This window comes from Labrus mixtus, chromosome 5 (genome assembly GCF_963584025.1).
Source record: "Labrus mixtus chromosome 5, fLabMix1.1, whole genome shotgun sequence".
NCBI classification, from domain to species: domain Eukaryota; kingdom Metazoa; phylum Chordata; class Actinopteri; order Labriformes; family Labridae; genus Labrus; species Labrus mixtus.
The window spans coordinates 16,310,978-16,323,953 of NC_083616.1; the positions used below are offsets into that span (position 1 = coordinate 16,310,978).

Genomic DNA, 12,976 nt, shown 5'->3' on the forward strand with positions numbered 1-12,976 from the left:
GAGTTCGGGGGCTGACGGGTACACTTCCGGGTATGTTTTCGTCTTGCACGGAGACACTCAGCGGGACCCCCCCTAAGAGGACATGATGAATGTGATCAATAACTGACTGAGGCCCCTAGGAACACCCCGTATACCTGTGTATCCACCTGCCTGACGTCATGTCCAAACAGAAAGGTTCAGCTAAAACCCTGATCATCACAGACGGTCAGTGGAGAGTTTTTCTAAGTTTTTCTATTTGTTATTTATTCAGAATGTGTGAACCCTTGTCTTAAAGCTAGAAGTAATGTCATCCCTGCTGTATAGTTATTTTCAACTCATTATTTATCTGTTTACTAATCATTTTTTAAATCTATGTCCGGTATGATCAGCATCATGTAGGCACAAAGTCAGACACATAGGACTGTTTATCCTGAGCTGAAAGAGGCTGGATGTTGAGCTGTTATGCATTAGGTGATGGTTAAATGATCAATTTGCTATTACTTTAGACTGCATCTTAAAATTACATTTATCAACCAAAGTACCTCAAACCAGAACATGATGGTCCTGTTTACAGTTAAACTCTGTCCATCACTCACAGACTGAGGCTGAATCCCTCATTCACACTTTTTTTCTCCTTTGTCTGGATTATTGTAATGGTTGTCCTGTCTGGGGGAATCAAGCAAAGCCCTGGTCAGGTCCCAGTATGTGCAGAAATCAGCTGCTGGGGTTCTCACCTGCACTAAGCCCTAGCTGGCCTAGCAGGACATCACCCCCACCCTCACCCCCACCCACACCCCCACCCACCTGCACTGCCCCCAGACCAAGTCTTGAATCACATACAAAATCCTCCTCCTCACCGAAAACAAAAAATCACTGCACAACTCCTGAGAACCAACCTGTTCTACTAAGTGTATGGACTCCCAGACCCAGACAAACACTGTTGTGTGTTACTTGTTCTTCCCTGATGTGAAGCACTCTTTGGTACCTTGAGAGGAGCTGTATAAATTCAAGCTATCATTATTATTATTATTATTATTATTATTAGTAGTAGTAGTAGTAGTATCTCAATTATGTATTTTTCTTGTTGTTGTGTCTCTTGTGAGTGTCATGCAACTGTAACAAGAAAAGTTATTTTGTATGTATTCCTAATCAAATTTGACTGGTAATTAATTCAAGTTTGATTTATGAAAAGCCCACAAATTAGATTAATTATATATCTTTTATACAGGTGTGTATATTATTTTATCATAAAATATCACATTTCATGAATTTTAATATACTTCCACCACCATGATGGGAGGTATCCGCCATGTTACAGTCCCAAGAAGCTTTTACTTTGTAGGTAAACTGGAAATATGCACAATCAAATTGCACTATGTTTTGGTTGTTTCCTAGCAAATGTCAAAACCTTTTTGCAAACAAAATAGCATCATTTACATCACAGCTATTGTGAATTGGGTGCACCTTGGTAACAAGGCTGGTGTTAGTTGATAACTTTTCTTTGCTAACCCTTTGCTTTTCTCCAGCTCCACGCTGTTGTCCAAATAAGGAAAACAATAATATGAAAAAAGGCAACAGAGAAAATGCCAAAATCTAGGCTTAAAAATTGTGGCATTTTAACCAATGGGTTTCTTAATTGCTCCTTTTTTTCTCCTCTATATAGTCCCCTTTTTTCTGCTGAAAATTGGAAATGATCAGCTACTGCAGTTCTAAAATCTACTGCATAATCTCTCTGGAATAAACACGAACTGTTTACAATTTCTTGTGGAAGAACTTCCCTGTCTTGGTACAACAGGTGAAGTTCATCTCCCCTGAAACCTCTGCCAGATTCCCCCTGGAAGCTGATGATTTTTTTCCAGGTCAAATGAGATTTCAAAAAAGGCATTAAAACAGGACAACCTGAAGGCAGTATTATCTGGAGTCTTTCTACCAGAGTGAAGTCCATTAAAAAGCTTTTAACAGATTAAACATTACTTTAAAGAATCAACACTCTTTCATATTATGGTCACTTGTGTTATTTGAAGTGTTCTATTTTTAAATGTCTGTTATGTGAACATGATGTCAGAGGAAAATATTGACAGTTTCAATAAACTGAAGGTTCTTTTCAAGATTCTTGATGCATTAAATAGTTCTTTTAGTGGTGAAATTTACAGTCAAATGAATGAAATGACAAACTGCCTGCTCTGGAACCATCGGGCATTTAATGGGAGCTATAGAGTCTATACCTGAATCAGAATCAATTCTTGTAAGAACACAAGTATACATTTTAGACACATGATTGAATTAAAATGCCGCCAGAGCCTTTCCCTGTCTGAATGTCGTCTCTATTGGTGCTGTCATCTGTGATGTGATGTTTCCCCCTTCTGATCTGATATCCATTGCATCTAAATCCTTAAGCAGATGAGGAGGTCGATGCTGAGGAGCTGAATCCGTTCTCCTTCAAAGAGTTTTTACGCTGGAAGAACCAGGATCCAGATGAGGAGCCAGACCAAAACCAAGACCAACACCAATATGTAGACAATACGCTGACACAGAGCAAGGTATTTTAACTACACCTTTTTAAACAGGTGAAAAAATACATTACATTTATTGTATCTCTCTTTTTGTCTCCGTCTGTAGTCAAGTGGTTATCAGAGGTTGTTCGATGTCGGTAACGTGACTTTTGACCCTGAGATCAGGAGCTGTTTCTTCTCTGAGCCCTCACTGGCACAACAGGTACAGTGACATTGTCAATGAAATCATCTTGTAATCCCTCATACTCTCTCCGTAATAACCAATAAAATAACTGATAACAGTCAGCGATACATGTATCTCAGTCTAACCAGGGAGAGGAGGAGGAGGAATGGGGGCGGAGCTTCCTGTCAGGTGTAGACAGCACCTCCTCCCTTTGCACAGAGGGGGAGGAGGAGGAGGAAGAGGAGGATGGGGAGGAAGAGGAGACCAGGTAAGTGAATTCTGCCGCTTACTGAGTTGTTCTGCTGTAAACTGAGCTTAATGCTTCCCTGCCTGCTCCCACAAAATGAGACCTTTAGCTGTTATTGACTACATATATATTCTCTGTTGTAGTGGACTATCTGTGTAGCCGGTTGGAAGGGAGAAAGTATATGGATGTTGTATCTGGAATTAACTCTGCGATCTGTAGTAGGGAGTTTTTCTTGATTTATCTACACAAATGAAAGTGAGGTTTATTTGCTTGTATACAGACGATACTCTGATTTACATATAAACCGGGTATAAGAAGTATTGATTTTTTTTTGGAAGCCAGAAGTGATCATATATGGACAAGAGGTTGGAGTTGGCCAAGAATTATCCTTGAAGTTTTAAATGCGTTCTCACATTGGCACACCCCGACTTTATGTGGAAAGTTTACAAGTTTAATCAGTGTGCAATTTATTAGGACCCTCATTCCCGAAAACTAAATCTAACTAATCCTTCAGTGTTTTAATAACTCATCCTTATATTGAAACACAAACTTACCATTCAGCCTTTAAAATGTATTACAGTATTGTTGTATTAGGCCGACTTTGTTTTAGCAGTTGTTTCCAAAAAAAAAAGAGGACAGAGTTTTAATCACAGCAACCTTTAACCCCTTTTTCATCTCTGAATGAAACAGGTTCTCGTCAAAACTTGAAGTCCAGCAGAAAGGAGGGGTAGAGAACTATGAAGGAGACGATGAGACCTCTATTGCTGAACCGGTCACCTCCTGCAGACGGAAGAGCGGGAGGATCAGTCAAATACAACAGGTACCGTTCAACAGGTGTACTGCTTTCAAATGTTACATGGGGAGGTAAAGCTCTACATGAAACATTGCTTGAAAGTCCGAGATAAGGGGCCCAGTAATAAACAAATCGAATGGTTTATTATTGGGCAGCAGCAGACTTACAAAAATAGTTTCAGGCCCCTCAAATAGATTGGTGCAATGCAGAGGCGAAGTTATGTAAACTGTTATCACTCCCTGTGCTGATTACAACAAAACTCCCTATGATACCCATCATAATTTTCCTCCATTCCAGTAGTCAATCAATCAATATTTGTATAGCTCCAATTCATAACAAGTGTTATCTGGAGACGCTTTACAAAAGAGTATATGGGATAATATGCAGGAAGGATTTCTCCTTTGTATTGTAGTAAGTTCCACACTAAGGATTTGGATACAATTTAGACAGGCATTTAATCTTTCTGACCTTTTTATGTTAAGTCCCATACAAACAATCAAGACAAAACAATCTAGACAAAATATGAACAAGAGCTAGTGTCAGACATATCAGAAGTCACATGGGACAGGGCTGTTACCTGGGTTAATGGAACCTCTTCTTGTGCACATCTAAATTTGATACAATTTAAAATAGTTAGGTCAGACAGGCCAAAATATAACCTGACCTAGATGAGATGTGTGATAGTTTTAGAGTTGCTAAAGCGGACTTTACTCGCATGTTTTGGTTGTGTTCCAAGTTGAGAGTTTTGGATATCAATATTTGGGGCTTTTGGGCTGAATTTACAACCGAGCCCCACATTGGCCGTATTTGGGGTGCAAGATTATGACGCTATAATACCCAGGAATAAGGAAAAAACTATTGCTTTTGCAACCCTGATAGCTCGAAGGAGAATACTTTTAGAATGAAAATCTTTATTACCACCGAGGGCATCATTGTGGCTTAGACTTTGTCTAAAAGTAATGTAAACATTGTAAAATGCTGCAATTCAGCTTAAATTGAATAAAACAATAAAGCAAATATATATACAGTAGTTTGGTTTTACTGGGTAGTAATGTTAGACGTTGTCCTCTGAAGGGATTGAAATAGAATTTTTGTGGGTTGCAGTTGAAGGATGAGAACATGTCCTTAAGGAGAACCGTCAGGGAACTTCAAAAGAAATCAGATGCTAATGACCGCAGGTGAGAACGAAGTTATAGCTCAACTGTACCAACCCCACTAGTATGAGCATTTTCCCATCATGCCTCTGTGCTTGTCCTCGCTGTCAGGGTGTTGGACCTGTCTGAGGAGCTGCTCCAGAGGAGGCGTCAGGAGGAGAGGGAGGCTCAGGATCTGGAGAGCATGGTTCACTCTGTGGAGCAAAACCTCCACCTGATGACGGTACATTTCAGTGAACATATACAGCTCACATAAGCTGGTCACAGTTTTAGAAAAACGTCTGATATGAGCTCAATGTTAAAGTGTATTTTCTTCTTGGTTTATGTGGCACTCTTATCAGTGTTTATGGTCAACGTAGTCAATAAGAGCAATCATTTTATTTGGTTTCATTGTAAGAAATTAGCTGCAGCTTTGGCATTAGCTCCCTGCATTTTTAGCAGATATAAATAAAGGTAAATACCACTGTCATCCAAACACTCTAAAATGTATCCTCATCCATAAAGATAAATATATATTGTCGCTATAAGAGCAAAAAAAAGCACTAGAGAGTCTGTTCCACCAAAATTACACATTTTACTTGTGTAATTGTTTTTAATATGAACATCCAGCCAAGCATACTACTTGCTGCTCTGCCAGGAAAAATGTTAGTACTCTACCAATCAGAGATGTGTGCAAGGTCAACCCTGATATTGATTCATTTTTTTCTTGACCGGTATCTATATTTTAAATATGTTAATAAAATAATAGAACATAGTTAAAAACAATAAACAACAATAGCTGTTAACACATTCAACACAAAGCATATTTCCTCGAGTATACCTTTTGGGGGTAAGATAAAGCAACTGGAGCTTGATTATGAACCTGATCCCTGCAGTGGCAATGCATAGAGTAGTCTCCAGTTGTCTCCTGTCTGTGGCAAAAGTAGAAATGTAGCTTTATCCATTTGGGCCTACCTGAGAGACAGTCGTGTGTTCTTTGTATCCCTAAACTGAGAGTGTTTGTGTCTTTCATAGAAGCGAGCAGTGAAAGCAGAGAGCAGTGTTTCCAAACTGAAGGTGGAGCTGCAGCAGCTGCAGGTCGGTTTTGTAAAGATGTCATTTATTTTTACTGTTTCAACAGAGGTCTGATTAAGTACAATGGAACATTTAACAGAACTGTGTTTAAAGGGGTTAGGTATGTAAAAACATTTAGTCGTCGTCTCTCAGTCGGAAGGTCGAGGGTTCGATCCCCAGCTCCTCCAGCAACATGTCCGATTTGTCCATGGGCAAGACACTTAACCCTGTATTTCTCCTGCTGCTTCGTCGTCGTCGCCGGCGTATGAATGGGATTAGTTACTTCTGATTGTCTCACTACATAGCGACCACTGCCATCAGTGTGTGAATGTGTAGGTTTGACATGCGGCATAGAAGCGCTTTGAGTAGTCTGAAGACTAGAAAAGCGCTATAGCTCAAGTCCATTTACCATTTACACTGCAAAAATAAAACAATCGTTTAAATCCTGTTTGTGATTCTGTTGATGAATAAATGTGTGTTTCAGGCGGAGGTTGAATCTTTGCGGTTGGAGAATGACAGTCTGAAGGCAGCAGAGTCGGAAGTTGTCATGACGATGAGACACAATGCTCAGATGGCGTCTAAGTACCTTAACAAATCGGCGAGCCTTGCCCACTCATCCATCCGGTCAGTACCTTGTGAACTGTCATGCTAATGCTAATGTTACATTTCTGTCATATTACTGAGCTTACATGGGGTACAGTAAGCAGAAGGGGACAAACCTGATGAGATGTGGCTCATAAAGCTGCTATTGAAGAACTGTTTTGACTGATAACACATACTGTTCTCATATTTTAGTAACTTTGGGTTTAAAAGTAAAAAGGCAGCATATTAAAACACCCTGAAACAACTACTGTAATAATGCAGTCATTTTTATTTAGAACAAAATGCTAGCAAATGAAGATTTTCTGAATTTAATAAGAAAATGTTTATGAATTTTTAGGGTCCCTTTTGTTGAAAAAAGATGGGTAATTACATTTTCATGTCTGCAGGCAGCTGTTGGGGGAAGCGGAGACACTCCATTTGGTCTCTCAGCTGCTTCAGTCCATCGACAAGATTTCCAACATTCAGTCAGATTCCTGAAGTCCCCGAGACCCGCTTCAGACGTCCACTTGAACCTCATTTTTGAGACAGGAAGGAGATGGTATTTGTCATGGAGCGGCCCTGATATGATGAACTTTGTGGTCAGCAGGTCCAAGTCATTTCATATCCTCTCATTGTCCAGTGGAAATATCCTCGATTCTTAAATTCCGCCTCCTCTCCTGGCATCTTAGGCCATCCTATCTAAGAGCAAGCAGAGGAGGAGACGCAAGGAGAGAGATGTTCGAGACCAGAGGTGTCTAACAAAATGACACACCTGCTATATATATATATATATATATATATATATATATATATATATATACAGTACTGTGCAGGCATGTATGAAAAAATGTTGTAAAGTAAGAATGCTTTCACAAATACAAATTGTTTATTTTTTATCAATTTCCAAAATGCAAAGTGAGCTTACAGAAGAAAGATCTAAATCAAATCAATATTTGGTGTGACTACCCTTTGCCTTCAAAACAGCATCTTATAGGTATACTAGTCAGGGATTTTATAGAATTATAGTAATGGGTATGATTAACCAATTATAGCAAACAGGAGCTAATGATCATCATTTTCATATGTAGGTTGAAACGCAGTCATTAAGTGGAACAGAAACAGCTGTGTAGGAGGCTTAAAACTGGGTGAGGAAAAGCCTACTACCACGGTGAGGTTATGGAAGAGTTTCATGCCACAGGACATACACTTTGGCAAGACTGAGCACAGCAGCAAGTCAGAAGGTTGTTACACTACATCAACTAGGCCTCTCCGAGGTAAAGATTTCAAAGCAGACTGGGGTTTCAAGATGTCGCTGTTCAAGCTCGTTTGAAGAAGCACAAAGAAACAGGCAACGTTGAGGACTGTAGACGCAGTGGTCGGCCAAGGAAACTTAGTGCAGCAGATGAAAGACACATCAGCTTACTTCTCTTCGAAATCGGGAGATGTCCAGCAGTGCCATCAGCTCAGAACTGGCAGAAACCAGTGGGACCCAGGTACACCCATCTACTGTCCACAGAAGTCTGGTCGGCCAAAAAGCCATACTTCTGACGTGGAAACAAGTCCAAGCGACCCAACTTTGCACAGAAATGGACGAACTGGGGTGCAGAAAATTGGCAGAAGGTGCTCTGGACTGATGAGTCAAAATTTTAAATATTTAGCTGTAACAGAAAGTAGTTTGTTCGCCGAAGGGCTGGAGAGCGTTACAATAATGAGTGTCTGCAGGCAACAGTGAAGCATGGTGGAGGTTCCTGGCAAGTTTGGGGCTGCATTTCTGCAAATGGAGTTGGGGATTTGGTCAGGATTATTGGTATCCTCAATGCTGAGAAATACAAGCAGTTACTTATCCATCATGCACTACGATCAGGGAGGCGTCTGATTGGTCCCAAATTTATTCTGCAGTACAATGATCCCAAACATACAGACAATGTCATTAAGAACGTACTTCAGCATAAAGGCAAGTTTGGCAAGGCAAGTTTATTTATATAGCACATTTCAACAACAAGGCATTCAATATTCAAAGTGCTTCACACAAGACATCAAAAGCATCAGAGTACTGATCTCAACATTATCGAGTGTGTCTGGGATTACATAAAGAGACGGAAGGATTTGAGACAGCCTACATCCACAGAAGGTCTGTGGTTAGTTCTCCAAGATGTTTGGAACAACCTACTGTCGAGATCTTTAAAAAACTGCAAGTGTATCTAGAGGAATTGATGATGTTTTGAAGGCAAAGGGTGGTCACAACAAATATTTATTTGATTTAGATATTTCTTCTGTTCATTCACTTTGCATTTTGTAAAAATAATCTCACACTTCTATTTGTGAAAGCATTCTTATTTTACAGCATTTTTTTCACACCTGCCCAAAACGTTTGCACATTACTGTGTATATGAAAACAAGTGCCATTCCTCCCTTCAGTAACATTTGCCTGTGTGTCGGCTTAAATCAGAGAGAAGGATAATGAAAAGTGTCTTGCATCATTCTTTTGTGGGGGGTGGGAGTATTGTTTGAACTTTTTAATGCCTTTACTTTAGAGGACACAGCAGTGGATAGTAGGGAATTGTTAGGAAAGAGTGGGGTATATGAATGCACAGAAGAGGCAGGAGGACAGAGGAGAAAGGGTGAGAGAGAAAACCATTGAACATTTGAATAAAAAAAATCCTCATATCTCTTTGAAGGGTCTTTTATTTTGAAACATTTTAGCTGATTTTTACCATCCAAATTCAAACTGTGTGTTTTAACAGAAAACTTTCTATCTTGCCAAGAAAATACATGCGTTGAGTAAAGAAGCTCCCCCCAAATTATTCCCTTACACAGCTGCTGAAACCAAGAAAACTAATTTATATTCGTATAGTAAATTCATATTTAAAAAAAAAAAGTATATTGATGACACAGCAAACTTGTGTAATAATTGTGGTTCTTATCACACCTTTAAGGTCTTCTTTTGGCTATGCACGTCATGGTCAAGAGACCCATATGCAGGTCTATTTTATTATAGTCGATCAGGTCTTCGTCAAATGATGTCTGACTGTTAATAAGAAAGTCAATGGGATGTTTGTTTCGAAATTAAAACACTCAGTCCCACCTCGGAAGAAATCGGGAAATAAAGCAATTGAGCTAAGCAATAAAAAAAAAGGAAGAAACCGTAAGTAAACCCCAAAAATATTTGATAAAAAGTGAAAGATCAGGTGTGGAATCATTTTCAATTTATTCATTGAATTTTAACCACCAAGTGAAGTATCAGAATGGTACAATGAACCAGACAAATAATCAACAGTATCAACAATGATAGAAACTTTAAAAATATAAAATAAAATAATGTTTTATTATTAATACGTTTCTTTTTAATTGTACAAATTGTCAATTCTTTGTTAACCAAAGTGTTTTACATTCATGGATGATTGTATATTTTAGTTAATATAATTAAGGCATATTCATGTCAAACAAATCCTTTAGTGGACTTTCTATTTTATAATTTTTGTATGGTTTTAAAACAGTTGTGTGTGCTTGTCATTATAACCTTGAACAGGTTTATGCCTGTTCATCAATATCACCTCAAACAGTTGTGAAAGACACAGCTTATTCACAATAACATGTCACAACCTTTTCTCTGAAAAGATTTCTGCTCAAAAACAGAAGCAGAATCTGTTGGCATGTGACACGGTTCCAGGTGTCCAAGTTGTTCTGTTTTTCGATAAGTCAAAATAGTAAACTTGTATTTGAACAAGGTACACAACCTGTGAACAAAACATTTCAATGTTTTCTAGAGCTTCGTTTCAATTTCCAATTGCCCCATACAACTTGTCTTTGTGAGGCTTTTTTATTTTTTCACCGCCTTAAGCTTAAGTTTTGTACGGAGGCCGGGAGGGGACATGAACGTACATTTTTAATAAAGCGCGCGTGCGACTTTTAACTCACACGCGCTCTACTAAATCGTGCGCTTTAAAGGGATACTTTACCCATTTGCATTAAGCTTTGTATCATTAGAAACCTGGTAGTATTTTTGAATGGTCGTGTATCCCGCCCTACTTTTCCCCTGAGACAGGATATCTTTGTAGTTTTAAGTCCTACAAGGAGCCTCCGATGACGCAAAAATCGTCATTTTGCGTCATCGGCGGCTTTTGTGGTTAGCAGGGTGAAACTACATCGCTAGTTCCTCATATTTTCGATCACTGAAGCTACAGACCAATCACAGATCAGTGGGTGGGATCTCACTCTCTGAATCGAAACTTAACGTCCGCCATATTGCTTGGAAGCTATGCTAACAGGCTCTATGGAGAAAGCTGATATGGATGAAGGGGATTTTGAAGGTCTTGTGCTCGAATCGGATGTTCGTGGCTATCTCTATGAGCCGCACTATAGCGGCGAGATGGCTGCTGCCAACAGGCCGGTCTTGTGTCTCTGCTGCTGCTGCGCCAGCCGAGTGAGGACGAGGAGCTGGGGCGGTCTGGTAGTGTTGGTGCTCTCACTGTTTGCCTATGGACACAGACAAAGAGTCTGTTTTCTACCAGGAATTTCCAAGATGCTAATTCCTTCTGGAAGAAATCTCGGAATCAGTTGAGGAAACGGCTTTATGTGTAATGTCTGTAAATAGAGGACCTTAGTGGGAGTGGCCTGTGGTGCTGTGCATTCTGGGAGTTGGTGTCTTTCATCCACATGAGCCTAAAAGACACTTTCTGCCTTTTCTCGGTCAAGAAGGCACCAACTTCAAAAATATATTTCACATTTCTACTACATATATGACCCAATGTCAATACAGTTCATGTTTCAACTGGTGAAGTATCCCTTATACTTACAATAAAAACATCATATAGGAACAACGTTCTCCCGGTAGTCTAAGACTACAGCAGCATTACTAGGAGCTGGTCTACACCTGTGCCAGCCCTAACTATAAGATTTATCCCCGAGTGGAAGATGATTCCAGAGGAGAGGGGGGCTGATAACTGAAGGCTCTACCTGCCATAGTACATTTAAGAGACTGTAGGTACCACGAGCAGGCCTGCATTCTGGGAGCGTAATGTTCTCGAAAGGTAGTATGGCACTATTAGCGCTTTAAGGTAAGATGGTGCCTGACCATTTAGAGCTTTGAAAGCATGAAGAAGGATTTTAAATTCTATTCTGTGCGTCAAACGTTCGTACACACAGTTTAAGCACATATTTAGGGAATGAGGCCCATTGTCATGTTCAAGAAACCAGTTTGATATATGAGCTTTGTGACATGGTGCGTTATCCTGATTGAAGTAGCCATCAGAAAATGGGTACAATGTGATCATGAAGGGTTGGACATGCTCAGATAGGCTATAGGCTGTGGCGTTTAAATGATGCTCAATTAGTACACAGGGACCTCGGTATTGATATTTAAACCCTTGAGATGGTTGTGCCTGAAAATCCTAGTAGATTAGCAGTTGCTGAAATACTTAGACCAGCCCATCTGGCACCAACAACCATGCGACGTTCAAAGTCATTTAAAAACAACTTTTTTCCCCATTCTGGTGCTTGGTTTGAACTTCAAAAGATCGTCTTGACCATAAATGCATTGAGTTGCTGCCATGTGATAGGCTGATTATATATTTGACGACAGTTTTGATATTATTGATGATGATGGTAGTGATGCAGTGTTTCCCCTACCATTATATTAGGGGGGGGCCCGCCCCCCAATTGCCCCCCCCCCCGTTTTTTTTCATTGGTGTAGAGGGAGAAGAGCAGTGGGGAGAGAACACACCCCTGGGGGGCCCCAGTGCTGATTGTCCGGGTGCTGGATGTTGTGCTCCCCAGCCTCACCTGCTGTCTCCTGTCAGTCAGGAAGTTGGTAATCCACTGACAGGTGGAGTGAGTTTCTGGTACAGGATGTCCGGGATGATGGTGTTGAAAGCCGAGCTGAAGTCCACAAACAGGATCCTAGCATAGGTCCCCGGGGAGTCGAGGTGATGCAGGATGTAGTTCAGACCCATGTTGACTGCATCCTCCACAGACCTGTTGGCCCGGTAGACAAACTGCAGGGTGTCAAGCAGGGGGCCTGTGATGTCCTTCAGGTGGCTCAAAACCAGTCTCTCAAAGGACTTCAGGAAGAAGATCATAGTCTGAGTGTCGGGGTGGTGTTAATGGGCTGGGTGATCGTTGTGAAAACCTGCAATAGAAGCTGTTCAGGTCTTCAGCCAGTCTATTGTTACCTGCAGGGTGCAGGGTGGGTCTCCTGTAGCTTGTGACTTCTCCAAGCCTCTCCAAACCACCGAAGGATCGTTAGCTGAGAATTTTTTCCTCAGCTTCTCAGTGTAGCTCCTCTTAGCTACCCTGATGCCCCTCGTCAGCTTGTTCCTGGCCTGCTTGAACAGGTCCCAGTCCCAACTCCTGTAGGCCTCCTCCTTGGCCTGACGCAGCTTCCTAAGTTGAGGTGTAAACCAGGGCTTGTTGTTGTTGTTGTATAATAATAATGATATAATTTATCCTTTATTAATCCCACGAGGGGAAATTCAATTTTACACTCTGTCTAAT

General features: G+C 40.5%; 1 protein-coding gene across 2 annotated transcripts; it reads left to right on the plus strand.

Moving 5' to 3' along the window:
* Positions 1-9: 9 nt before the first annotated feature.
* entr1 (endosome associated trafficking regulator 1) lies at positions 10-9,383 on the plus strand. Of its 2 annotated transcripts, none has more exons than XM_061038225.1 (10): positions 10-204; positions 2,380-2,519; positions 2,599-2,694; positions 2,775-2,923; positions 3,593-3,722; positions 4,800-4,873; positions 4,961-5,072; positions 5,864-5,926; positions 6,387-6,526; positions 6,892-9,383. In XM_061038225.1, exons 1-10 carry the CDS (start codon positions 159-161, stop codon positions 6,980-6,982), a joined length of 1,041 nt encoding a protein of 346 aa, XP_060894208.1. In that variant the 5' UTR covers positions 10-158; the 3' UTR covers positions 6,983-9,383. The 2 variants fall into 2 exon arrangements, with proteins under 2 accessions (XP_060894208.1, XP_060894209.1); XM_061038226.1 differs by having other exon boundaries at positions 2,796-2,923.
* Positions 9,384-12,976: the final 3,593 nt, after the last annotated feature.

Excerpts from the sequence above, each read along its gene's own strand:
- entr1 (XM_061038225.1), top strand. The coding sequence starts at position 159 with ATGTCCAAACAGAAAGGTTCAGCTAAAACCCTGATCATCACAGACG. Across the intron at positions 2,520-2,598 it reads ATACGCTGACACAGAGCAAG|TCAAGTGGTTATCAGAGGTT; the intron begins GTATTTTAACTA and ends CTCCGTCTGTAG. Across the intron at positions 5,073-5,863 it reads AAAACCTCCACCTGATGACG|AAGCGAGCAGTGAAAGCAGA; the intron begins GTACATTTCAGT and ends TGTCTTTCATAG.